We start from the raw sequence: 26,521 nt of genomic DNA, 5'->3' as shown, positions 1-26,521 counted from the left end.
AGGCTTTATTTGCATACCCACAATGCATTGTGCACCAAATAATGTTCGTCTTTAAAATTACTATCCCCTTTTTCCTTCAACGTATCTTTCCCGACACCTAGATTGCTGTTCAGAATTGTCTGAAGAAAAAGGCAGAAGTCAATGGCTCTTTTGGACGGAGAGAAAGTTACCATTAGCCTGTTGGGAGTAGTCGTTACCTGAGAACTGAGTGTCGCGCGTATTGGATTATACTCTGGTTTCTCTTCAGATCGTATAAATCTTTCGCCTTTTACTAAAGATTTCCGTGGAGAGGAACAACTCTGAGTTTTAAACCAATTTTTTGAGGCCTTGCGTTTTTAGCAGGGCTTACTTTTGTGTTGTTGAAAAGCAGACTTTTATGTAAGTGTTTTAGTGTGGGTTCGTTAATATCGTAAAGTGCGTGAATACGAACGCGGATTTTCAGGCTTTTCGAGAGGTTCACTTTGTTAGGATAGGCGTTAGTAGTTCTATTGCACTTCGGGCAGTTGCTACCATGACATGTTGGGGTGGCTTACTGCTTTTGACCAAGGAACAGCTTGTTGGTTGATTACAGCAGGGGTTTTTAACCCCGCTCACTCACCGACAGAGGGTTACCGGCTAGCAAGCACTACCGCCTGACCTCCCCATCTTGTCAGCTTAGTAGGGCATCAGATTCTCCTAGGAGCAGGAACCCTATTGTGAACTGCGCATACGGGGGATCTAGGTGCGTACTCCTTATGAGAGTCTAATGGCTGATGACTTGAGGGGGACAGTTTCAACCTGAAACTGTCCACGTCGCGTACCCACCCTTCCCCTGCCCTTGGAAAAACTGTCTTCCACGAACTGGGTCCTTTGTGCCAGAAAGGTTGGGGACCGCTGGACTATCCGATCAAATGAAGCAGGGGCTCTGGGCGAGCTCCCCCGCTGCTCCCACCGGCTTCTCCGTGTAGAAGAAGGCAGCCCCGAGCTCTTCTACCCAGTATCCCCGCCTGAGGAGCGGTGCCCGGCGCGCAGCTAGTCCTCCCGACACCCAACCGGTTTCATGAAACGCAAGAGAAAGTGAATTTTCCAGCCACTCCCATTGGCTAGAATTCGTCTCAACCGCAAGGGAGGCTGGGAAATGTAGTCATGCCTCCAGGTAGCCGTGAGCCCTGCTAGTGATGGGAGATTCTAGGGAGAGGCTGAGTACTGGGGAGGGAAAACTAGCAGGGTCTGTCGCGGTAAAGGAGAGAGGAAATCCATCGCAAAAAATCCTGATCCCCAGGCCGGGCGCGGTGGCTCACGCCTGTAATCCCTGCACTTTGGGAGGCCGAGGCAGGCGGATCACCTAAGCTCAGGAGTTCGAGACTGGCCTGGCCAACATGGAGAAACCCCGTCTGTACTAAAAATACAAAAATTAGCCGGGAAATTAGCTGTAATCCCAGCTACTCGGGAGGCTGAGAATCGCTTGAACCTGCAAGGCGGAGGTTGCAGTGAACCGAAGTCGCGCCATTGCCTGAGCGACAGAGCGCGACAGAGCGAGACTCTATCTCAAAAAAACAAAACAAAACAAAACAAAAATTCTGACCCGAGGCTCAGGCTCTGAAGCAGGCTCAGGCCCTAAAGCAGTCGCCCACAGCCCCTCCCGCCCCCCGCCCCCCCCCCCCCCCCCCCCCCCCCGCTCCAAGCCCCATTCAAGCTACGTAGGAGGGTAATTGTCCTTTTCCCCCAACATCAGCTGCTCCTCCAAAAGCCAGCTCTGATCCTCCAAAATTAAACACTGGAGTCTTGAGTTTGTTTTTTGTTTCAGAATATAGAAGAACCCTCATAACAGCTTTTCTAGTGCATCTACTTTTAAGACTGCTCAAACAAGCCGCGCTAAGAAATGCAAGGTGTCAGAAAAAATTAGCTTAAAACTCACAGTTGCTTTTCTCCACAGAAATCTTTAGTAAAAGGCAAAAAATTCATGTGATTTGAAGAGAAACTAGTGTAGGGTGTCATGGGCAGCACTCAGTGCTCAGGTAAGGACTACTACCAATGGGCTAATGGTAACTTTCTTTCTGCCCAAAAGAGCTATTGACTTCTGCTTTTTTCTTCAGACAGTTCTGGAACAGCAATCTCAGTTTCAGGAAAGATAGATTGAAGGAAAAAAGGGATCTACTAATTTTAAAGATGAAAATTAGTTGGTGCACATGCATTGTGGGTATGCAAATAAAGTCTCAGCAATCAAGCTCCAGTTTTGACAAACTGGTGAAGCCTAGGGACTCCTCAAAAAAAGGTTTTCTGTTGTTTTCATTTTGTCTTAAATTTTTGATTTTTAATGTTTGTGGGTACATAGTATGTGTATGTATGGGTTACATGACAAGAGAAAGGTTTTGTTTGTTTTGAGATGGAGTCTTGCTCTTGTCACCCAGGCTGGAGTGCTGTGGTATGATCTGGGCTCACTGCAACCTCTGCCTTCCCGGTTCAAGCAATTCTCCTGTCTCAGCCTTCCAAGTAGCTGGGATTACAGGTGCCCGCCACCACATCTGGCTAATTTTTGTATTTTTAGTAGAGATGGGGTTTCGCCATGATGGCCAGGCTGGCCTCGAACTCCTGACCTCAGGTGATCTGCCCACCTTGGCCTCCCAAAGTGCTGGGATTACAGGCGTGAGCCACTGCGCCGGCCCCTGGGAATGCTGTATAGTTGTCTCTTCCCAAGGTTTTATTCTGAGAGAAGCCTCAGCCTTTCTCACGAGCAAACTTGCCCAGCGTTGCTGTCTCCTGGGACAGCCACAGAGCAGTCACGCTGGTCCCCGGCCTGGGTTTTCAGAGCTCTCCTCCACGTGTGTGTTAGTCAGGGTTCTCTAGAGGGACAGGACTAATAGGATCTACGTATATATGAGAGGGGCTTTATTAAGGAGAATTGACACATGATCACAAGGTCAAGTCCCATGATAGGCCATCTGCAAGCTGAGGAGCAAGGAAGCCAGCAGTGGCTCAGTTCAGTCCCAAAACCTTAAAAGTAGGGAGCTGACAGTGCAGCCTTCAATCTGTGGCCGAAGGCCTGAGAGCCCCCAGCAAACCACTGGTGTAAGTCCAAGAGTCCAAAAGCCAAAGAACTTGGAGTCTGATGTTCAAGGGCAGGAAGTCTCCAGCACGGGAGAAAGATGAAGCCCAGAGGACCCAGTGAATCGGCTTTTTCCAGCTTCTTCTGCCTGCTTTTTCTAGCTGTGCTGGCAGCTGACTGAATGATGTCCCTTACATTGTGAGTGGGTCTTCCTGTCCCAGTCCACTGACTCAAATGTTAATCTATTCTGGCCACACCCAGAAACACCCAGATACACCCAGAAACAATACTTTGCATCCTTCCATGCAATCAAGTTGACCCTTTTTTTTTTGAGATGAAGTTTCTCTCTGTCACCCCAGGCTGCAGTGCAATGACACGATCTCGGCTCACTGCAACCTCTGTCTCCTAGGTTCAAGCGATTCTCTTGCGTCAGCTTCCCAAGTAGCTGGGATTACAGGTGCCCGCAACCACACCCGTCTAATTTTTTGTATTTTTAGTAGAGACGGGGTTCACCATGTTGGCCAGGCCAGTGTTGAGCTCCTGATCTCAAGTGATCCACCCGCCTCGGCCTCCCAAAGTGCTGGGATTACAGGCGTGGGCTACTGCACCTGGCCAAGTTGACACTTAATGTTAACCATCACAAGCTGTTAGCAGAGGTAATGATTAACCCACCAGTGGCTGGGGGTACATCCTGCAAGGGTGCCACCACCCAACTCCATGAATGACCTCTCTTTGACCTTGTGCAAGTCACTGTTTTTCACCAGGTCTCAATTTGCACTTTGTAAAACCGTTCTTCGGTTTTCAGCGTAACTGTAGACTGGCTAAAATTACGACAGTAATAAGGAGAGAAGGGATACGTCCATGGAAGGAATGATGATCTCTAATGTCACTGTTGCTGTGAATTAGGGCCGGAGCCCACCCTTTGTCCCTAGAAGTCAGTGATGTGGGCAAAGAAATCCAATTCTTGGGTGGGTGCAGTGGCTCACACCTGTAATCCAACACTTTGGGAGGCCAAGGCGGGAGGATCGCTTGAGCCCAGGAGTTTGAGGCCAGCCCGGGCAACATGGCAAGGCCCCACTTCTACCGAACATTTTTTAAAAATTAGCCGGGGCGGGGGAGGGGGGAGGGATTGCATTGGGAGTTATACCTGATGTAAATGACGAGTTGATGGGTGCTGACGAGTTGATGGGTGCAGCACAGCAACATGGCACAAGTATACATACGTAACAAACCTGCACGTTATGCACATGTACCCTAGAACTTAAAGTATAAAAAAAAAAAAAGAAACCTTAAATTAAAAAAAAAAAAAAAAAAAAAAATTAGCCGGGTGTGGTAGCATGCACTTGTGGTCCCAGCTACTCAGGAGGCTGAGGTGGGAGGATCACTTGAGCCCAAGAGCTCGAGGCTGCAGTAAGCCATGATTGTACCACTGCACTCCAGCCTGGGAGACAAAGGGAGACCCTGTTTCAAAATAATGGCTCCCTGGCTTCCCTACACCCACCCACCTCTGTGCATTCATTCACTCAGGCTCTCCACTGCTTAGCTTGGCTGACTCCCGTCATCTTTCAGTTTCCAGATTAGAGGTTTCACCTTCCTTCAGGAAGACCTCCCTGACTTTCAAGGACAGGTTAGATGTCCCTGCCCCATAGTCCCACAGCCCTGACTGCAGTATCATCATTCAATTTCTCATCTGTAGGGTCCAGCCCTACGGGGCTTGGTGGGTGTTCTCCCCGTGTGCAGAGACGAGAGATCGTAAGAAATAAAGACACAAGACAAAGAAATAAATAGAAAACAGCTGGGCCTGGGAGACCACTGCCACTAAGACAGGGAGACCGGCAGTGGCCCCGAATGGCTGGGCGTGCTGATATTTATTGTATACAAGACAAGGGGCAGGCAGGGTAAGGAGGGTGAGTCATCCAAGTGATTGATAAGGTCAAGCAAGTCATGTGATCCTGGGGCAGTGGGCCCTTCCCTTTTAGGTAGCCGAAGCAGAAAGGGAAGGCAGCATACGTCAGTGTTTTTCTTCTATGCACTTATCAGAAAGATCAAAGACTTTAAGACTTTCACTATTTATTCTACCACTATCTTCTAAGAACTTCAAAGAGGAACCAGGAGTACGGGAGGAACATGGAAGTGGACAAGGAGCGTAACCATTGAAGCACAGCACCACAGGGAGGGGTTTAGGCCTCCGGATGACTGCGGGCAGGCCTGGATAATATCCAGCCTCCCACAAGAAGCTGGTGGAGCAGAGTGTTCCCTGACTCCTCCAAGGAAAGGAGACTCCCTTTCCCGGTCTGCTAAGTAATGGGTATCTTCCCAGACACTGGCGTTACCTCTTGACCAAGGAGCCCTCAAGCGGCCCTTATGCGGGCGTGACAGAGGGCTCACCTCTTGCCTTCTTGGTCACTTCTCACGATGTCCCTTCAGCACCTGACCCTATACCCACCAGTTATTCCTTGGTTATACAACAAAGAGTAATATTAAAAGCTAATGATTAATATTGTTCATACTAATGATTTATAATGTCCATGATCATCTCTATATCTAATTTGTATTATAACTATTCTAACTATTTTCTTTACTATCCTGAAACAGTTTGTGCCTTCAGTCTCTTGCCTCGGCACCTGGGTAATCCTCCGTCGACACTCGTCTGTCTCTCCTGCAGGCTGCATTCGCTGAGGTGCGTCTGTGTTGCTCCCCTTTGTGTTCCAGTCAAAAAAGATTCCTAGAGAGGATTTGCTCTCACACCAGGGCTAAGCTCCCCACACCAGTTTAACGAGCCTGGAAGTAAGTGCCGTCCACCAATGTCCCACCTGCTCTTCGGAGGCTCCTCAAGCCTTCCCTGCCCAGAGAGATTCTGGGATGGAAAGGAAAAATTGTCCCTGCCTGGCAGAAATTGATGCTACTTCTGGAGAGGTAAGCCACAGCTCTTTGGGTAGGAAAGCTGAGGTTTTGTGTTTTTTTTTTGTTTTTGTTTTGTTTTGTTTTGATATAGGATCTTACTCTGTCACATAGGCTGGAGTACAGTGGTGTGATCTTGACTCACTGCAACCTCCACCTCCTGGACTCAAGCGATCCTCCCACCTTAGCCTCCCAAGTAACTGGAATCACAGGTGCTCGCCACCATCATGCTCAGCTCATTTTAAAAATTTTCTGTAGAGACAAGGTCTCACTATATCACTCAGGCTGGTCTGGAAGTTTTGGGCTCAAGAGATCCTCCTGTCTCGGCCTCCCGAAGTGCTGGGATTATAGATGTGAGCCACTGTGCTCGGTCAGAAGCTGGTTACTCCTCACCAGAAATACCCTAAGATTTATTTGGCCAGGCACGGTGGCTCATGCCTGTAATCCCAGCACTTTGGGAGGCTGAGGTGGGCGGATCGCTTGAGTTCAGGAGTTTGAGACCAGCCTGGGCAACATGGTGAAACCCTGTCTCTACAAAATATACAAAAAAAAATTAGCCAGGTGTGGTGGCTTGTGCCTATAGTCCCAACTGCTCAGGAGGCTGAGGTGGGAGGGTTTCTTGAGCCCATGAGGTTGAGGCCGCAGTGAGCTGTGATTACACCACTGCACTCCAGCCTGGGCGACAGAGCGAGACCTTGACTAAAGGAAAAAAAAAAAAAAAAGCATCCGCAGTCCTATGACTCTCTGTATTCTTGGTTTGTTATCACCAGAGAAGAGTTCCATTTCTCTGCTGGAAAGTTATGCCCGTATTGGTCTATTCCGGCTGCTCTAACAATATACCATAGTCTGGGCAGCTTCAAAACAGCAGAAATTGATTTCTCCCAGTTCCAGAGGCTGAAGTTTGAAATCACAGTGCCAGCATGGTTGGGTTCTATTGAGGCCCCTCTTTCCGGTTGCAGACTGCTGTCTTCTCGTTGCATTCTCACATGGTGGAAAGAGGGTGAGGCAGCTCTGTGGGGCCCCCTTAGAAGGGCCCTAATCTCATTCATGAGGACTCTACCCTCATGAACTAAGAACCCCTCCGAAAGTGCCGCCTCCTAATCCTATCACATTGGAAGTTAGAACATCATTGCAGGGGCCTGGTATGGTGGCTCATGTCTGTCATCCCAGCACTCTGGGAGGCTGAGGCAGGTGGATCATTTGAGCTCAGGAGTTTGAAACCAGCCTGGGCAACATGGCAAAGCCCCATCTCTACAAAAAAATACAAAAACTGGCCAGGTGTGGTGGTGCACACCTGTAGTCCCAGGTACTTGGGGGAGCTGAGATAGGAGGATTGCCTGGGCCCAGGAGGTTGAGGCTGCAGTGAGCCATGTTCATGTCACTGCACTCCCTCCTGGGTGCACTCACAGTTCTCAAAAAAAAAAAAAAAAAAGATTTCAACATAGACATTTAAGGAGGGGACACAATTCAGCAAATGTCAGTGGACATGGAGAATCCCACATCCTCCTGGAAAAATCGTCCAGAGGAGCCACAGGCCTCTTGATTAGTGTCTTAGCCTGGGTCTCCTACCAAGGGCTTGATCTTGTGGGGACCTTCTGTTTTAGTCCATGTTATGTTGCTATAACAGAATACCTAGGGCTGGGTAATTTATAAAGAAAAGAGGTTTTTTTGTTTTTGTTTTTTGAGACGGAGTGTTGTTCTGTTGCCAGGCTGGAGTACAGTGGCATGATCTTGGCTCACTGCAACCTTCGACTCCCTGGTTCAAGCAATTCTCCTGCCTCCGTCTCCCATGTAGCTGGGATTTACAGGCACGCACCACCATACCCAGCTAATTTTTTTTTTTTTTTTTTTTTTTGAGACAGAGTCTCGCTCTGTCGCCCAGGCTGGAGTGCAATCTCAGCTCACTGCAAGCTCTGCCTCCCGAGTTCACGCCATTCTTCTGCCTCAGCCTCCCGAGTAGTGGGGACTACAGGCGGCCGCCACCACACTCGGCTAATTTTTTTGTATTTTTAGTAGAGACAGGGTTTCACTGAGTTAGCCAGGATGGTCTTGATCTCCTGACCTCGTGATCTGCCCTCCTTGGCCTCCCAAAGTGCTGGGATTACAGGCATGAGCCACTGCATCTGGCCAATTTTTTTTTTTTTTTTTTGAGAAGGAGTCTCGCTCTGTCGCCCAGGCTGGAGTACAGTGGCCGGATCTCAGCTCACTGCAAGCTCCGCCTCCCGGGTTCACGCCATTCTCCTGCCTCAGCCTCCGGAGTAGCTGGGACTACAGGCGCCCGCCACCTCGCCCGGCTAGTTTTTTTGTATTTTTTTAGTAGAGACGGGGTTTCACTGTGTTAGGCATCTGGCCAATTTTTGTATTTTCAGTAGAGACAAGGTTTCACCATGTTGGCCAGGATGGTCTCGATCTCCTGACCTCGTGATCCACCTGCCTTCGCCTCCCAAAGTCCTGGGATTACAGGTGTGAGCCGCTGCGCCAGTCAAGAAAAGAGGTTTATGTAGCTCATGGCTCTGCAGACTGAGAAGTTCGAGGGCATGGTGCCAGCATCTGCCTGGCTTCTTTGCTGCCTCAACATGGTGGAGAAGGCTGAAGAGGAAGCAGACACGTGTAAAGAAGCAAACCCGAGGGGCTTCCTGGTTTTATAACAACCTGCTCTCCTGGGAACTAATCCATTCCCACAAGAGGAAGAACTCACTCACTCCGGAGAGAGGGTGCCAACCCCTCCGGGAGGGATCCACTCGTGTGACCCAAACACCTCCCACAAAGCCCCGCCTCCCAACACTGCCACACTGAAGGCCAAATGTCAACAAACCATATCCAAACCGTAGCACCTTCTGAGAAGCCGAATAAAGTATGCCTCAGAACTGTCCACGCCAGGGACAGAAGAGGACAGCTTGTGTCTACTGGCTCCATGTCCCATGGGTGAAGCGTGGCCCTAAATGGTGTTACCATTCACATGCTTCAAGGCTACATATGCCTGAGTGCCTGGCAGCTTCCTAAAGATGACAGAGGCTGATGCTGGGTGCTGCCAGGACACTCATACCCGTGCAGAGCTGGCTGCCGCCACAATGGCAGGAGTCAAGGTGGCTGAGAGAGGCCAGGCATGGTGGCTTGAGCCTGTAATCCCAGCACTTTGGGAGGCAGAGGAGGGTGGATCACTTGAGGTCAGGAGTTCGAGACCAGCCTGGCCAACATGGTAAAACCCCATCTCTTCCAAAAATACAAAAATTAGCCAGGTGTGGTGGCACATGCCTGTAATACCAGCTGCTCAGGAGGCTGAGTGAGGCAGGAGAATCTCTTGAACCTGAGGAAGCTGCAGTGAGCTGAGATTACCATACGGCACTCCAGCCTGGGCAACAGAATGAGACCCCGTCTCAAAAAAAAAAAAAACGTGGCTGAGAATATGTGAGATGGGACAGATGTATGGAGTGCAAGTAGATTTTCAGGGAGTGAACACATTTCCAAACCAATGTTTCAGCTGTTGGGAAGTTTCAGATAGTATGCAATTAAATTTTCCACAGATTTCAGGCCCTGAAAAAGCAACTTTAAAAAGGCTCTCTGTGGCCGGGCGTGGTGGCTCACACCTGTAATCCCAGTGCTTTGGGAGGCTGAGGCGGGTGGATCACGAGGTCAGGAGATCGAGACCATCCTGGCTAACACGGTGAAACCCCATCTCTACTAAAAATACAAAAAAGATTAGCTGGGCGTGGTGGCGGGCGCCTGTAGTCCCAGCTACTTGGGAGGCTGAGGCAGGAGAATGGCATGAACCCGGGAGGTGGAGCTTGCAGTGAGCTGAGATCGTACCACTGCACTGCAGCCTGGGCAACAGCGAGACTCTGTCTCAAAAAAAAAAAAAAAAAGAAAAAGAAAAAGAAAAAGGCTCTCTGTGTGCAGCCAGCCTTCACTGGACCACGCAGATGGGACCCTCTAGGGTTACTGCTTGGCCTGCTCCACTGTGGACCACCAGCATCTCCTCTCTACCATGGTGGCCAACTGGAAGCCCTGTGGATACTGAACCATGCCACAGAAGCCATCAGACGCACGCCATGGGAAGAAATGGCAGGTGGGGACTCCGAGCAAGCCTGCACCAGCATCGAGGCAGAGTTTGCACTCCAGTCACTTGATGGTCACGTGGCCTTGGACAAATGATTCACTGTGTGAGGTCCAGGTTCCACATCTCTCAAACTGGGATCTTAACCCCCAGCAACCTCTTCATCCCAAAAGGCCATGCTGATGTGAAATATCTAACATGTATGGTGAGTACTTAATCAGAGCTGTACTTCACAAACCTCAGTTTATTGACATTCTAATCATTCAATTGGTATTTCTTAGGCACCACATACATAGGTTTTACCGTTTTTTTGAGACAGAGTTTCGCTCTTGTTGCCCAGGCTGGAGTGCAATGGCACGATCTCAGCTCACCACAACCTCCGCCTCCCAGGTTCAAGCGATTCTCCTGCCTCAGCCTCCCGAGTAGCTGGGATTACAGGCATGTGCCACCACGCCCAGCTAATTTTGTATTTTTAGTAGAGACAGTGTTTCTCCATGTTGGTCAAGCTGGTCTCAAACTCCCAACCTCAGGTGATCCACCTGCCTCAGCCTCCCAAAGTGCTGGGATTACAGGCGTGAGCCACCACGCCCGGCCTTGTTTTACATTTATGGGAGCCTACAACATGCCCAGTTCCAAGTTCAAGAAGGAATGAGAGCTGCAGTTCTTGTGGTCCAACAGTTTTCCATTTAATGTCACACTGTAAATGACACCAATTGCACCCCAAGAGGCTCCCACTCTGCAATGTGAGCCAGCCGTGGCCCACAGCTGGAAGATCACATGTCATAGCTCTGCACGATCCAGGGGAGAAGGTGCTGCATGGACAGAACGAACTGGGGAACCAGTGCCACTAAGAGCAGAGCTTGAGCCCCCTGTTTACTCTCATAACCATCGGCTGTGGGCCAGACATTTGGCTCCTTTGCAGGCAGACCAGGCTTCTCGGTGAGTCATGCCGCTTAAAATGCTGTCTGGGAACGCAGAGAAACAGTCTAAACGCTGAGACGCTAAGGACGGCCCCGCAGGTGGACTGCCACGCCCGGCTCAGCCCCTTTTTGGTCCCCGGAGTGGAGAGTTCCCTTCTCCCCACAGAGGGGAGGCATCTGATGGTGGCTTCAGCAGACAATCTGGAGAAGGACCACTCAGGGTTTGTCTTGCTGACGTCCTATAGCCAGCAAAACCAGGGCAGGAGAACCCTGGCTTTTTAGGGCAGGTGGGGGAGAGGGCACCTTAGCAGGGAAGGAGCCAGGGTAATGCGAGAAGCAACCCACTCAGCAGGGCCACTCAGCAACCCCCTGGCGAGCAGAAAGGCGGCCCCCAACACACCTTCTGGGTGGGTGGACTGCTTTGAAGAGACGTAGAACATGAGGGAAAGGAACGGCGTTTTGGCAGCGGGGCTGGGTGGGTGTCCTGCTTCTGACAGATCTAGTGCTGAGGGCAGACGTGGTGCATGTCTCTAGGTTTTAACCACACACAAACCGGTCATGGAAATTTGAAAGATATTTATTTAAAAACAGAACAAAAAAGCTTTGGTATTTCAAAACCTGACAATCATCAATCACTAGAAAGTTAAACACCTCCCCTGAAGCCCCAAAGTACAAAACCACAGGTGTCCACAGGCTCATAAGAAAGGGCGTGCAAACCCGAGGATGACAGCGCAACCCGCACCCTCCTACAGGCAGCAGCACAGCCACCCTGGGGACCCCGGCCCAGCCTCGGGACCGTGGGGCCTCCAAAGGCTGAGATGGACATCACTGCCAGCACTCACCATCTACAGGGGATGCAAAAGCCATCTAGCAAAATCTCAACAAAAATAAATTAAAACTTCATCAAGAAAGAACACGATAAATTCGGAAAAGGACAGAACTTTCCCTAGACAAGAGTCTTTTCAAAAGACGGTCTATTTCCTGGGACAGAAGAAAGGGGGAAAGTGGAAGGAGTGAGTTCCATTTCAAGTATTTGCCATACAGGTTCGTTTTATTGAGTGGAAAGCTTACAAAAGGTCCACTGGCCCCTTCCCTCCCCACGTGACACTCGTTCCTTCCAATGCAAACTCTGGTGTATCCACATTCGCTTCTGCGTCACTGGTTTCCCCCAACAAGGCACAAAGGGCGGGTGCTTCCAAAGGATCCCTGGCAGCAGGACTTTCAGTGCTGGGTGTCTTGTGCAAATGGTGGCTGAAAGCAGGACTGTTAGTTCACTCAGACACTGGGATCTTCCTGTTCAATTCACAAAACAAGTGTGATTATTGTTCACTGCCAACCCCAGTGGCCAGCTACAGAAATAGCCTACGGAGACAACCCTAGTGGCACCACACCCTGGCTCTGACCCAGCCTTGCAGAATGACCACGGACTCAGTGGCCTGGGCCCTTCTGGAGCTGAGTGTTCACTGGCTCCGCTCTGTCATGACCCAGCTTGAGCCTGCGTCTGTTGAGAGATCGCTCAGCACCCCACGAAGGTAGTCTGGCTCATTTCCCCAACTGTGGGGGGGACCGAAGGTGCCCTCGAGAGCGAGGGCAGAGAAGCCACCGAGCAGCAGGGAAAAGCAGCAGCCTGCCAAACAGACAGCAAAACCCACACGATGCACATTTGGCGCCTGTCCTAGTGCAGCTAGTCCAGAGGCAGCTCACAAGGAAGGCCTCTGTGCGGTCCTTTTTGATCTGACTTTTGATCTGTTCTTCGAACTTGAGGAACTCAGCCCTGTCTCCCACTCTTCTGATCTTTCAGGTCAAGTTCTGCTTCCTTTTCCAAGTCCTGGTCTTGGGCCAGAAACTAGAAGCCGCAGGCATCCCTGTGGATGTGAGGGGGCACTTCCCATTTCTCCAGGGTGGGATCTGGGCTCTTTGACTACTTGGGAACATAGACGCAGAGCCTAATATATACCTCTCTACTGTCACTACAGTTTAAAAAGAGAAGACAATGTAGCAAAGAAGAGAAGAGAGGGGAGGGGAGGAAGAGTAGAGGGGAGGAGACAGGGGGATGAGGGAGGAGAGAAGAGGAAGGGAAAAAGCTCAGCTCTTTGGGAAACATTTTCTTCTACAACTGCTAACAAAGGCCTCCCCCTAGAATCCCTGCTGGTCTTTCTCCGGAGAAAGCACCGAAGGCCGGGCGGCAGGACACAGTAAGCAGCCTCGCCCCGTGACAGCAATGCTGATCCCAAGATGTCATCATCCCCGATGACAGTCTCGCAGCAATGACGGCCAAAATCACCGCTTCCAGGGGCAAACATGTCTCAGGAAACTGGAGGGGAATGCTTCTGTCCTGTGTCCTATGCTAAGGAGATGGCCACTCTGGTCCAAGGCCTGGAACAAGGGGCTGACCTCTGCATGCCATGAACAGGCATATGGGGGGAAGCTGGGGATCCCGCCAGCAGTTCAGACAGAGGTTTCAAGTCAATCTAGGGGCCTGTTGCAGTTATTTTTATTTTATTATTACTATTATTATTATTATTTTTTTTTGAGACAGAGTCTCACTCTGTCGCCCAGGTTGGAGTGCACTGGCATGATCTCGGGTCACTGCAACCTCTGCCTCCTGGGTTCAAGAAATTCTCCTGCCTCAGCCTCCTGAGTAGCTGGAATTACAGGCGTGCACCACCATGCCTGGCTAATTTTTGTTATTTTTAGTACAGACAGGGTTTCACCATGTTGGCCAGGCTTGAACTCCTGACCTCAGGTGATCCGCCTGCCTCAGCCTCCCCAAGTACTGGGATTATAGGCATGAGCCACTGCACCCAGCCTCGTTGTTATTTTTACATGGGGTCTCACTCTGTCACCTGGGATGGAGTGCAATGGTGTAATCACAGCTCACTGCAGCCTCAAACTCCAGGGCTCAAGTGATCCTCCCACCTCAGTCTCCTGAGTAGCTGAGACTACAAGTGTGCACCACCACACCTGGCTAATGTTTAAATTTTTTGTAGAGACAAGTCCTCGTTTTCCTGCCCAGGCTGGTCTCAAACTCCTGGGCTCAAAGGATCCTCCCACCTCGGCCTCCCAAAGTGTTGAGATTACAGGCATGAGCCACCAGACCCTGCCTCTAACTTTTTTTTTTTACTTTTATTTGCTTTTTTGTTTTGTTTTTTGCTTTTTTGAGACAGGGTCTTGCTTTGTTGCCCAAGCTAGAGTGCAGTGGCACAATCACAGTTCACTGCAGCCTCAAACTCCTGGGCTCAAGTGATCCTCCCATTTCAGCCTCCCAAGTAGCTGGGACTACAGGCACAAGCCACCACACCCGGCTTGCAGTTATTTTTAAATGCTGAGATTTATGATGGGGGAGGAGGGGAGGGCTGCCCTGGGAAGCCAGAAGACCATCAGTTCACACCTGGATTTCCACAGCTTTCCCTTCCTTGTCGTCTCCTCTCAAAACACTTGTACTCTCTCTCTGGTGTCAAGGGCTGAGGGCATCAGGACACCCATTCCTGCCCAGGCCTCACCCCCCCTCGCCAGGCCAGCCCCTTCCGAGACACAGGGCTGAGAGCAAGGCCGAGGTCTCGGGTTTCGACCAGACAGCGGCTTCCTACCTTACTCCTGAAGAGGGGCTTGGCTCCAGGCCCACAGTACTCGTTGTAGATGAGCTTGAAGAGGAAGAGGTGGAAGAGGGTGATGAGGGAGGCCACGCTGAACCAGAAGAGGAAGGGCAGCCCGGGGTCCTGCTGGGCCATGTGCTCATCATGGGCCAGAATGGCCTTGAGGTGCAGCGTGTGCCGCAGGTCCTGCAGGTGTGTGAGGTCGGTGGAGATGTAGAGCAGCGGCGTGATGGGCTGTGTCACCATGACCGAGAAGGTGTGGCCCGTGGGCGCCGAGGTCAGCTCCACTGGCTCGTCCAGGCAGCCCGCCTCGCAGGCATAGATCTTGACAGGCTGGCCACGGGACTCCACGGACACATGTAGGTAGGGCTTGCCCTCGGTGTCCGCCAGTACGGCCAGGTTGATATGGTCGTTCTTGTAGCGGATGCCATGCAATGCATAGCTGTTGTGCAGCACGTCGGGGTCGGCCTGGAACTGGAGGTGGTTCTCCGTGAACTGCAGCCCCCCAAAGCTGAGCACCATGCCCTGCAGGATGCCTGGGGCACCCACCTTCACCAGCCCCTTGCAGCCACGCTTCTGGAGGGTCAGCCTCCACAGGTCGGAGAGCTGCAGGATCTGTTGGACAGAGGACAGCCGTCCTGGCCACAGGTTCTCAGCGTGCATGGTGGCGTGGCCGCTGAAGCAGTGATCTTCATAGTTGAGCGTCGACTCCATCTGGTCTCGCTCCCTGTGGCTCAGGGAGGGGCTGAGCAGCGGGGCTGGCGAGCAGGAGAGCATGTAGTAGAGTGTCAGGTTCACGGTCAGGCCAGACGGCGTGTGGGTATCAGTGATCTTCTTCATTTCCACTCCTGCAACACCATGAAAGCTGCACGTTAAGGGGGAAGGACAGCTGGGAGGCAGAGCATATGAAATAAAGACCAAGGGCAGCAGAGGAGTGAGGTGTGCCTTAGTGATAAAGACAGCGGTGCCCGTCTCCCTAAAGTATGGGAGAAAGTCACCTGTCTTATTTACACGACCAACTTGAGCCTGTGGGCCTGACATCTAGAATCCTGTTAAAAAGCAGTGGGGCCTGGTGCCAGAGCCCAGAGGAACACAGATTTAGCCAGGACTTGGTGCCAACCCTATGATCAGACCTCCTGCGCTAGATCAGTCACCAGTGATGAGGCCAGTCTCAGGCCACTTCTCCTCTCTGTCCTTTCTCTCTCCAGTCCTGTAGCTTTATGTATGTATTTAGTTATTTACTGAGACAGAGTCTTACTCTGTCGCCCAGGCTTGAGTGCAGTGGCACGATCTCAGCTTACTACAGCCTCCGCCTCCCAGGTTCAAGTGATTCTCCTGTCTCAGCCTCTGAGTAGCTGTGACTACAGGTGCAGGCCACCACCCATGCATAAAACAGCCCTGGCAGAAGCATTCAATAGATACTTGCTGAATAAACACGTGTTGGGCCCCTTTGCTACTGATGGATTCAACAGCCCTAAGATTTAAAAACATATACACACACAACATTGTTTTGTAAAGGTGACTATCCTCTTGCCCGGCGCAGTGGCACACACCTGTAATCCCAGCACTTTGGGAGGCCAAGGTGGACGGATCGCGCGAGGTCAGGCTAAGTTCTGTATTTTTAGTAGAGACAAGGTTTCACCGCATTGGCCAGGTTGGTCTTGAACTCCTGATCTCAGGTGATCCACCTGCCTCAGCCTCCCAAAGTGCTGGGATTACAGGCATGAGCCACTGCGCCCAGCCAGCACGTTCTAGCCTAAAAAACTGTCTTATTTTAATTTTAATTTTCACTTTTCTAATGTCTACCTTCCTCCCAACCAGAATTTAAGCAAGCACCATGAGAACAGGTACTCTGGTTCCCATCTGCACCCCCCATGCATAGAACAGCCCTGGCAGAAGCATTCAGTAGATACTTGCTGAATGAACTCAACTCTCTGAGCAACCAAACACAAGGGTTCAGACAATAGGAGCCCTGGAAACCAAAACCCCTCTCTCATCCAGAACAGGATTTTCTTTTCTTTAACAGTCAACAGAGAGGAGAGTTTGCATTGGGCGGGAGCATCTCAACCTGCTGAAAGAAGGCATTCTCCAACCTCCCTGTGAACCAGTTGCAGCCACAAATGCCAGGACGCACTTCAGCCTAGCAGGGGTTATGTCAAGAAGCCCACATCTGTCACCAGGCCGACTGCAGAGCTGAGCAAAGAATCAGGGGATCCACCTGCTGGTTTCACCTCTGCAAACTGACTCTAAAACACTTTACTCTGTTCAAATCAGGCCCCACCTACCAGAACAAATAACAGAAAGACCCGACCTTTACACTCAAATTTCCACTACAGTCTCATAAAAACCTTCTGAGGTAGGTGTTATTGTTATTAAATACAGGCCCAGAGAGATTAGGCGACGAATCCCAAGGTCGCACAGACACTAGGCGGTTGAGCAGAGATTCAACCTCTGGTGAAACGCCAAGCCCAAGTTTTAACCACCCCACCATCACCTTCAGTGTCACCTCTGCAGATTTTGGAGGGACATATCTAGGGTGGACCAAGTGCTGACCAGGACTCACCTGGGCTGAAGAGCTGAGCCCAGAGGAGCTGGTGGTCTTGAAGAAGCTCCGCGGCTGGCATCTCCAAGAGCTCCAGCATTTCCTTCCGGGCCAAGTCCTGCAGCACCTTGAGCTCCTTGGCTGCTTTGCTTTTGAGCACCTGGGAGTTAATGGGGCCAGAGACGTGCACCACCCACAGCACCGTCTCATCCAGCTGCGTCTTGGGAGCCACTTGGAGGCGGTCCACTAGCTTCTTGGCGGCCACCACCACCAGGTGCACCAACCCAGTGGGCGTAGGCGGGGACCGGCCTGAGTAGAGGAGGAATTGATGGTCTCCGACCTTCTCTAGGGTACTGGTGAAGGCCTTGGGGGCTGGGCCGGCAGTGGGCCCCACAGTCTGCAGCGCGGCCACGCGCTCCGTGGGGTTGTTGAGCTGGATGCGCTGCAGGTAGACGTGGGGTCGGCCCCGGTGCGCCAGAAAGTCCTCTTGCAGGAGCACGCAGTCGCGGCCGGACCCCGCGGCAAGGCCAGAGACGGAGGCGGGCCCAGGGCCGGCGGCCACGGGGCCAGGACCTGGGGACCCGAGCTGCAGGCAACGCACGCGGCGCAGCAGCCCCTCCCGCAGCAGCAGCACCGCCTCTCCAGCTTCAGCCAGCGCGCTCAGGGGGCGCAGCTGCACAAAGGGCACGAAGTCCGGCGCCACGGCGGGCTCTCGCTCCCCAGGGGTCACCCACAACCGGTTGGCGGCCACGTCCAGAGCCAGGAAGCCGTTGGCCACCAGGGCCGGCACTCCAGGGCCCAGCGGTACCGCCTCGCCGCGCTCCCGCAGGCCGCGCCAGGCGCGGGTGGCCGCCTCCAGGCAGGCAGACGGCTCGGCGGCGCCCGGTTCACCGCGGTACCAGGGAAGCAGGTGCAGGCCGCCCGCCGCCCGCCGCGCGCCGGACCCCCCAAACCACAAAAGCAGCAGCAGGAGGCCGAGCAGGCAGAGGAGGCGGCGGGCCCAGCTGCTCGACAGCAGTCCCGGCAGCCCCTTGAGCCGCTGCTGCAGCCACATCGGGCCGCCAGGCGCGGGCAAGGGTGCGGGGGCGGCCGCCGGGCCCGCCGCCCAGCCCACCGGCCCGGCCGCCCGCGCCTCACTGCCCGGCCCGGACCGCGGCGCCCACCCCGGCCCCCGCTGCAACCGCCGCAGCAGCCGCCACCGCTGCTTCCTCCTTCTTCTCGGTGGCCTCCAGCCGTCAAACGCCGCCGGCCGTCAAGCGTCGCCGTGTCTTTTACGACAGATGGAAAACGGGAGGGCGGAGGGAGGAGAGAGAGGCGGGCCAGAGAGAAGGGGCGGAGCCACGGCGGGGGCGGGACAGAAGCTGCCGGGGGCCGGGCCACCGGTTCCCAGGCCCGAAGAGTGAAGTCCAGTAGAGTTAAGTGCAGGGGTCTGGGGAGGACTGGAAGCATCCAATTCACTCGTGAAAAAAACATCGACCCTGCCAAACCGAACACGTGTTGGGCCCCTTTGCTACTAATGGATTCAACAGCCCCAAGATTTAAAAAAACACACACACAACTTTGTTGCTGTAAAAATGACTATCCTCTCGCCGGGCGCGGCGATTCACTACTGTAATCCCAACACTTTGGGAGGCCAAGGCGGGCGGATCACGAGGTCAGGGGCTCGAGACCAGCCTGACCAATATGGTGAAACCCCGTATCTACTAAAAATACAAAAACTAGCCGGGGGTGGTGGCGCATGCCTGTAATCCCTGCTCCTCAGGAGGCTGAGGTAGGAGAACTGCTTGTACCCGGGAGGCGGAGGTTGCAAGGTTGCAGTGAGCCGAGATCATGCCACTGCACTCCAGCCTGGGCGACAGAGCGAGACTCCGTCTCAAAAAAAAAAAAAAAAAAGAGAGAGAGAGAAGAAGAGGAAGAAGAAAGAAACGAAAAGGGAGGAGGAGGGGAAGGGGAGTCATCAGAGGCCAGGAGTGGTGGCTCACATCTGTAATTCCAGCACTTTCGGAGGCCGAGAGGTCAGGAGTTCGAAACCAGCCTGACCAACATGGTGAAAACCTGTCTCTACTAAAAATACAAAAATTAGGCTGGGCGCGGTGGCTCACGCCTGTAATCCCAGCACTTTGGGAGGCCGAGGCGGGAGAATCACGAGGTCAGGAGATCGAGACCATCCTGGCTAACACAATGAAATCCTGTCTCTACTAAAAATATAAAAAATTAGTCAGTCACGCCTGTAATCCCAGCACTTTGGGAGGCCGAGGTGGGCGGATCACAAGGTCAGGAGATAGAGACCACGGTGAAACCCCATCTCTACTAAAAATACAAAAAATTAGCTGGGCACGGTGGCGGGTGCCTGTAGTCCCTGCTACTCGGGAGGCTGAGGAAGGAGAATGGCGTGAACTCGGGAGGCGGAGCTTGCAGTGAGCCGAGATTGCGCCACCGCACTCCAGCCTGGGCGACAGACCGAGACTCCGTCTCAAAAAAAAAAATTAAAAAAAAAAAAAAATAAATAAATAAAAATGCAAAAATTAGCTGGGTATGGTGGCAGGCACCTGTTATCCCAGCTACTTGAGAAACTGAGGCACGAGAATCGCCTGAACCAGGGAGGCAGAGGTTGCAGTGAACTGAGATCGTGCCACTGCACTCCAGCCTGGGCAACTAAGAGAGACTCAGTCTCAAAAAAAAAAAACCAAAAAACCCCCCAAAAAACCAAACAAACAGCAAAAAAAAAAAAAAACTAACCACCAGAAACCAGACTTCCCAAAAAATATTTTGTTAACAGACCTGTCTAGCTGCATGTACACCATATGCGGACACAAATCCAGCCAAGGGCCGTCAATGTCTCCACCACACCAGATTGTCTTCTTGATGTCAGCCCTAAGTTTTAACTTATTAAATAACGTAAGACACCAAAGTCTTATACTTTGAAAATACCTTTAAATTGTGAATCATCGATGCAAAAGAGAAATTTTGCTTTGTATCCTGGGGAAAAAATTCAGTATAAGCACAGAGGCAGACAATGGGTGATTGTTTCCACTTTGGTTTCAGTACATTCCAAAGCCAGACAGTGCTTCCCAGTTGTTGGAAATTAAACGGTCATTTGAGGTGGCCTCTGGTGGGTTGTGAGCAGACGCAGAAATGTTTGCTGAGGCCAGTGCCCTTTAGAAGGAGCTGTCCAGGTGATCCTACAGTCTGCCTACCATTTTTACTTTATTTATTTTTATTTTTCATTTTTTTGAGACAAGAGTCACACTTTGTCCCCCCAGCTAGAGTGCAGTGGTGCGATCTCAGCTCACTGCAACCTCTGCCTCCTAGGTTCAAGCATTTCTCATGCCTCAGCCTCCCGAGTAGCTGGTATTACAGGCACCTGCCACCACGCCTGGCTACTTTTTGTATTTTTAGTAGAGATGGAGTTTCACAATGTTGGCCAGGCTGGTCTTGAACTCTTTACTTGTGATCCGCCCACTGTGGCCTCCCAAAGTTCCGAGATTACAGGTGTGAGCCACCGCGCCCAGCCCTATTTATTTATTTATTTATTTATTTAGAGGGAGGGTCTCACTCTGTTGCCCAGGCTGGAGTGCAGTGGTGCAATCACAGCTCACTGCAACCTCCATCTCCCAGGCTTACGTGATCCTCCCACCTCAGCCTCCCGAGTAGCTAGAACTATAGGCCCTCACCATTATGCCCAGCTAATTTTTTTTTTTTTTTTGGTATTTTTTGGAGAGGCAGGTTTTTGCCATGTTGCCCAGGCTGGTCTTGAGCTTCTGAACTCAAGCAATCCTCCCACCTTGGCCTCCCAGAGTGCTGGGATTACAGGTGTGGGCCACCACACTCAGCCTTCTTTATTTATTTTTTATCAATTTTTATTTTAGGTTCAAGGGGTACATGTGCAGGTTTATTACAAGGGGATATTGTGTGATGCTGAGGTTTAGGCTTTTTTTTTTTTTTTTTTTTTTTTGAGATGGAGTTTCACTCTTGTTGCCCAGGCTAGAGTGAAATAGCACGATCTCAGTTCACCACAACCTCCGCCTCCCAGGTTCAAGTGATTCTCCTGCCTCAGCCTCCCAAGTAGCTGGGATTACAGGCATGCACCACCACGCCTGGCTAATTTTTTTGTATTTTTAGTAGAGACGGGGTTTCTCCATATTGGTCAGGCTGGTCTCGAACTCCTGACCTCAGATGACCTACCTGCCTCAGCCTTCCAAAGTGCTGGGATTACAGGTGTGAGCCACCGTGCCCAGCCTTGAGGTACTGCACTCCAGCCTGGGTGACAGAGCAAGAGACTGTCTCAAAAAAAAAAAAAAAAAGAGGACATTTTATTATTATTTATTTTTACTATTATTATTACTAGGGAGGCTAAGTGCTAGTGAGAGGTGATCGCCCATCTAGCAGCACAGAATATGGCCATCCTACTGAGGCCCTTGCTCTTCCTGGGGCCAAAAAAGGAAATGAGTAAAAGAAAAGGATGAAAATGAGAAAAGCCCCTCATGGCACCGGGCAGCTGCCCTCCAGGCCAGCTATCCTTTCTACACCTTCCCTAGAAAGCTGAGTCCTGCGCCTTTAATTGTCCGCAGCACGTGCAGCACGTACCAGAAGTAACATCTGGACGGCAGCCACCACTGGTTAAAGAGACAGGTCCTCTTTCTCCATGAAGCTTGGGAAGGGTTCAAGTTTCAGCAATTTGGTGAAGGGAACAGGAAATAGATACCAAAGGAGGGGAGGGCAGGCTTTGCCAGAGTGAATCCTTTCTCCCAGAGAGGCCAGCAGCCTCCAAGATTGATTCCCCCTCCTGACTTAAAATGACTTTGGGCCATGGGACTCCCACTGTCCAAGGGTTTTTTTCTTTTCCTTTTTTTTTTTTTTTTTTTTGAGACGGAGTCTTGCTCTGTCGCCCAGGCTGGAGTGCAGTGGCCGGATCTCAGCTCACTGCAAGCTCTGCCTGCTGGGTTCACGCCATTCTCCTGCCTCAGCCTCCAGAGTAGCTGGGACTACAGGGGCCCGCCACCTCGCCCGGCTAGTTTTTTGTATTTTTTAGTAGAGACGGGGTTTCACCATGTTAGCCAGGATGGTCTTGATCTCCTGATCTCGTGATCCGCCCGTCTCGGCCTCCCAAAGTGCTGGGATTACAGGCTTGAGCCACCGCGCCCAGCCTCTTTTCCTTTTTTTATGAGACAGAACTCAGGCAGAAGTACAGTGGTACAATCACAGCTCACTGCAGCTTCAACCTCTTAGGCTCAGGTGATCCTCCCACTTCAGCCTCCTGAGAAGCTGAGATTACAGGCGTATGTCACCACGCCCTCCTAATTTTTTTTGTGGAGACAGGAGGTGGGTGGGGGTGGGGCAACAGGTCTTACTATGTTGCCCAGGCTGGTCTTGAACTCCTGGTCTCAAACGATCCTCCCACTTCGGCCTCCCAAAGTGTTGGGATTACAGGCGTGAGTCATGGCACCTGGCCTCAAGGTTTTTTTGTTTTTTGTTTTTTTTTCTATTTATAGTACATTACCATTGAGGTTCTCCTTGGACTACAGCAAATGGAGAGTTAGAGCTGGGTTCCAATGCTGCCTCCCTTGCTGTAGTTCTGCATCAGTTGTGTGGCGTCGAGCAGATTGCTTCACTTCTCTGGGTCTGTTTTCTCATTTTGCAGATGGGACAATACTGCTTAATTAGCAAGGCTGCTGTGAGCAGGGAATGAGGGAGAGTTTTGAAAATTGAAACAGGGCCAGGTGCATTGGCTCACATGTGTAATCCCAGCACTTCGGGAGGCTGAGGAAGGAGGATGTCTTAAGCTCAGGAGTTTGAGACCAGTCTGGCCAACATGGTGAAACCCTGCCTCAAAAAAAAAAAAAAAAAAAAAAATTAGCCAGGCAAGGTGCACGCCTGTAGTCCCAGCTACTCAGAAGGCTAAGGTGGGAGAATCACCTGAGCCCAGGAAGTTAAGGCTGCAGTAGGCCATAATCACATCACTGCACTCCAGCCTAGGCAACAAAGTGAGATCCTGTCTCAAAAAAATAAAAAATTGAACCAGCCAATACATGCTCCTTCTCCTTCCTCTGCTCCTCCTGGCATTTCCTCTTCCTCCAGGGTCTGGAGTCTGAGTCTGCATCCTCCTGAATCCAAAACATCCGGTGGATTCTGGCACCAAGTCCTGTCTCCAGATGCTGTAACTCCCAGTCCTGGGTCCCAGCTGGGAGGTAGAGGCCCTGGATTCCGCTCACGTCTCTTCCTTTTACTTGCCTTGTGACCTTGAGCTTGCTGCCCAGTGCTTCTGGATATCGCTTGTACTATCTGTACAATGAGCACATCTCCATACAATGAGATGATTTCCACGGTTCCCAGTGACTGACTCTATCTTTGTTTTTTTAATAGAGATGGGGGAGGGGTCTTGCTATAGTGCCCAGGCTGGTCTGGAACTCCTCGGCCCAAGCAGTCCTCCCACCTTGGCCTCCCAAAGTGCTGGGATTACAGGCATGAGTCTCTGTGCCAGCGTGTACCTATATTCTAAAAACAGCATGTATTGATATTGTTTGAATATTTTTTTTTTCAAGACGTAGTTTTGCTCTTGTTGCCCAGGCTAGAGTGCAGTGCGATGGTGTGATCTCAGCTCACCACAACCTCCGCCTCCCAGGTTCAAGAAATTCTCCTGGCCGAGCGCAGTGGCTCAAGCCTGTAATCCCAGCACTTTGGGAGGCCAAGAGGGGCAGATCACGAGGTCAGGAGATCGAGACCATCCTGGCTAACATGGTGAAACCCCGTCTCTACTAAAAAATAAAAAATAAAAAAAAATCTAGCTGGGGGAGGTGGCGGGCGCCTGTAGTCCCAGCTACTCAGGAGGCTGAGGCAGGAAAATGGCATAAACCTGGGAGGCGGAGCTTGCAGTGAGCTGAGATCTGGCCACTGCACTCCAGCCTGGGTGACAGAGTGAGACTCCGTCTCAAAAAAAAAAAAAAAAGAAATTCTCCTGCCTCAGCCTCCCAAGTAGCTGGGATTACAGGCACACACCACCATGCCCGGAGAATTTTGTATTCTTAGTAGAGACAAGGTTTCTCCATGTTGGTCAGGCTGGTCTCGAACTCCCGACCTCAGGTGATCTGCCTGCCTCCGCCTCCCAAAGTGCTGGTATTACAGGCGTGAGCCACCGTGCCCGGCCGATTTTGTTTGAATATTACAAATAGTATATGTTTATTGAAAAAAAAAGAAAAATATAAATAACAAAATAACTACCTAGAAATAATATAAAACATCAAAAATTATCTATATAAATATGAAATAATCCCACAACCTGGAAATAATCACAGTAAACATTTGGCTATAATTTTCTTCTAGTATTGTCTCTATGCATGTATACATTGATAAGAATATATTTTTGGCCGGGCATGATGGCTCACGCCTATAATCCCAACACTTTGAGAGGCCGAGGCGGGTGGATCACGAGGTCAGGAGTTCAAGACCAGCCTGGCCAAGACGGTGAAACCCCATCTCAACTAAAAATACAAAAATGAGCTGGGCATGGTGGCAGTCACCTGTAATCGCAGCTACTCAGGAGGCTGAGGCAAAGAATTGCTTGAACCCGGGAAGCAGAGGTTGCATGAGCCGAGATCGTGCCACTGCACTCCAGCCTGGGCTACAGAGCGAGACTCCATCTCAAAAAAAAAAAAAAAAAAAAAAAAGAATGTATTTTTACTGAGTGGAACCATACTGTATATTCTGCTTTTCCACTTAACATCATACGGGTAGTGTATTTCCCTGGCTGCAGCATCTGCATGCTGTTTTGTTTTTATTTTTATTTTTTGGTTTGTTTGTATTTTTGAGACAGGGTCTGACTCTCTTGCCCAGGCTGGAGTGCAGTGGTGTGAACATGGCTCACTACAACCTCCACCTCCCGGGCTCAAGTGATCCTCCCCACTCAGCCTCCTGAGTAGCTGGGACTACGGGCACATGCCACCATGCCCAGCTAATTTTTGAATTTTTAGTAGAGAAGGGGGTTTCACCATGTTGCCCAGGCTGGTCTTGAATTCCTGGGCTCAAGCAATCCTCCTGTCTTGGCCTCCCAAAGTACTGGGATTACAGGCATGAACCACTGCACCCAGCCCATCTGAATGCTGTTGATTTAAATCTTTTCCCAGCACTGATGCATAGCCTGCTCTATGTCGTCCACTGACATTCGTGACATTCCTTCTCTCCCACCCCTTTGCCCCCTGCCAGCCTCGGGTTGCACCCGCCACCCACTCCTCTGGAGCCTAATTAGCTGGGGAAAGGGCTCCTGGGTCCCTGTCTGAGGTTTCTTTTTTTTTTTTTAGACAGAATCTCGCTCTATCGCCCAGGCTGGAGTGCAGTGATGCAATCTTGGCTCACTGCAAACTCTGCCTCCTGGGTTCAAGCGATTCTACTGCCTCAGCCTCCTGAGTATCTGGGATTACAGGCACGCACCACCAGTCTGGCTAATTTTTGTATTTTAGTAAAGACAGGGTTTCAACCATGTTGGTCAAACAGGTCTTGAACTCCTGACCTTGTGATCCGCTCGCTTTGGCCTCCCAAAGTGCTGGGATTACAGGCGTGAGCCACCATGCCGGGCCTCTGTCTGAGGTTTCTTCCAAGGAAGGAAGGATTTTTGTTCAGAGGTGGCTGCCCCTGTCTGACATCTGGTCCAGAAGCCCTTACTCTAGAGACCATTGAGTTGTTTGTTGGGCTTTGGGCATCTGTGAAGAGGCCCTAAAAACTTTCATTGATTCGTTTATTCATTTAACAATTAATCTCTGTAGGGTGTGGTGGCTCAGCCTGTAACCCAGCACTTTGGGAGGCAGGAAGATCCCTTGAGTCCAGGAGTTTGAGACCAGCCTGGGTAACATAGGGAGACCCTTGTCTCTACAAAAAGTAGAATAATTGGCCAGGTGCAGTGGTTTATGCCTGTAATCCCAGCACTTTGGGAGGCCAAGGCAGGCAGATCACCTGAGGTCGGGAGTTCAAGACCAGCCTGATCAACATAGAGAAACCCCACCTCTACTAAAAATACAAAATTAGCTGGGCATGGTGGCTCATGCCTGTAATCCCAGCTACTCGGGAGGCTGAAGCAGGAGAATCGCTTGAACCCGGGAGGCAGAGGTTGCCGTGAGCGGAGATCTCGCCATTGCACTCCAGCCTGGGCTAACAAGAGTGAAACTCCGTCTCAAAAAAAAAAAAAGTAGAAAAATTAGCCAGGGATGGTGGCTCAGGCCTGTGATCCCACCTACTCGGGAGGCTGAGATGGGAGGATCACTTGAGCCCGGGAGGTTGAGGCTGCAGTGAGCGGTGATCATGCCACTGCACTCCAGCCTGGGCAACTGAACGCAACTTTGTCTGAAAAAAATGGAAAAAACAAAACAACAACAAAAAAACCTCAGAAGCGAGACTTTCCTTGGCTCAGAGGTTTGCCTCCCAGGGACACAAAGGTAGAGCAAGTGATTGCCTTTTGGGGAGAATGGAGACGGGCTTCCTGCATTTCCAGTGCCT

At 51.2% G+C, this 26,521-nt stretch overlaps 1 protein-coding gene and 2 non-coding genes across 4 annotated transcripts; 1 reads left to right on the top strand and 2 right to left on the bottom strand.

Moving 5' to 3' along the window:
• Positions 1-227: 227 nt before the first annotated feature.
• On the top strand, positions 228-346 carry LOC119619483 (U5 spliceosomal RNA). The gene has a single exon (XR_005235956.1). It is a non-coding gene; the product is annotated as a U5 spliceosomal RNA (small nuclear RNA).
• A 1,503-nt stretch (positions 347-1,849) lies between these two features.
• LOC119619493 (U5 spliceosomal RNA) lies at positions 1,850-1,969 on the bottom strand. Its single transcript, XR_005235966.1, has one exon. It is a non-coding gene; the product is annotated as a U5 spliceosomal RNA (small nuclear RNA).
• A 9,492-nt stretch (positions 1,970-11,461) lies between these two features.
• Positions 11,462-18,280, bottom strand: KIAA2013 (KIAA2013 ortholog). Of its 2 annotated transcripts, XM_007980526.3 has the most exons (3): positions 17,060-18,280; positions 14,491-15,344; positions 11,462-12,193 (listed from the first exon to the last, which is right to left on the bottom strand). In XM_007980526.3, exons 1-3 carry the CDS (start codon positions 18,090-18,092, stop codon positions 12,176-12,178), a joined length of 1,905 nt encoding a protein of 634 aa, XP_007978717.3. In that variant the 5' UTR covers positions 18,093-18,280; the 3' UTR covers positions 11,462-12,175. The 2 variants fall into 2 exon arrangements, with proteins under 2 accessions (XP_007978717.3, XP_007978718.3); XM_007980527.3 differs by lacking the exon at positions 11,462-12,193 and having other exon boundaries at positions 14,292-15,344; positions 17,060-18,273.
• Between the last annotated feature and the right edge of the window lie 8,241 nt (positions 18,281-26,521).

Source organism: Chlorocebus sabaeus, chromosome 20 (assembly GCF_047675955.1).
Source record: "Chlorocebus sabaeus isolate Y175 chromosome 20, mChlSab1.0.hap1, whole genome shotgun sequence".
In the NCBI taxonomy this organism is placed as follows: Eukaryota; Metazoa; Chordata; class Mammalia; order Primates; family Cercopithecidae; genus Chlorocebus; species Chlorocebus sabaeus.
Note: the sequence above shows the minus strand (reverse complement) of the source record. Positions and strands in the feature narration are given on the sequence as shown.

Bases quoted from the DNA above. Each gene is read 5' to 3' on its own strand.
- KIAA2013 (XM_007980527.3), bottom strand. From the start codon at position 18,092: ATGTGGCTGCAGCAGCGGCTCAAGGGGCTGCCGGGACTGCTGTCGAGC. The intron at 15,345-17,059 runs GTGAGTCCTGGT...ATGGTGTTGCAG, and splicing joins GGCTCAGCTCTTCAGCCCAG to GAGTGGAAATGAAGAAGATC.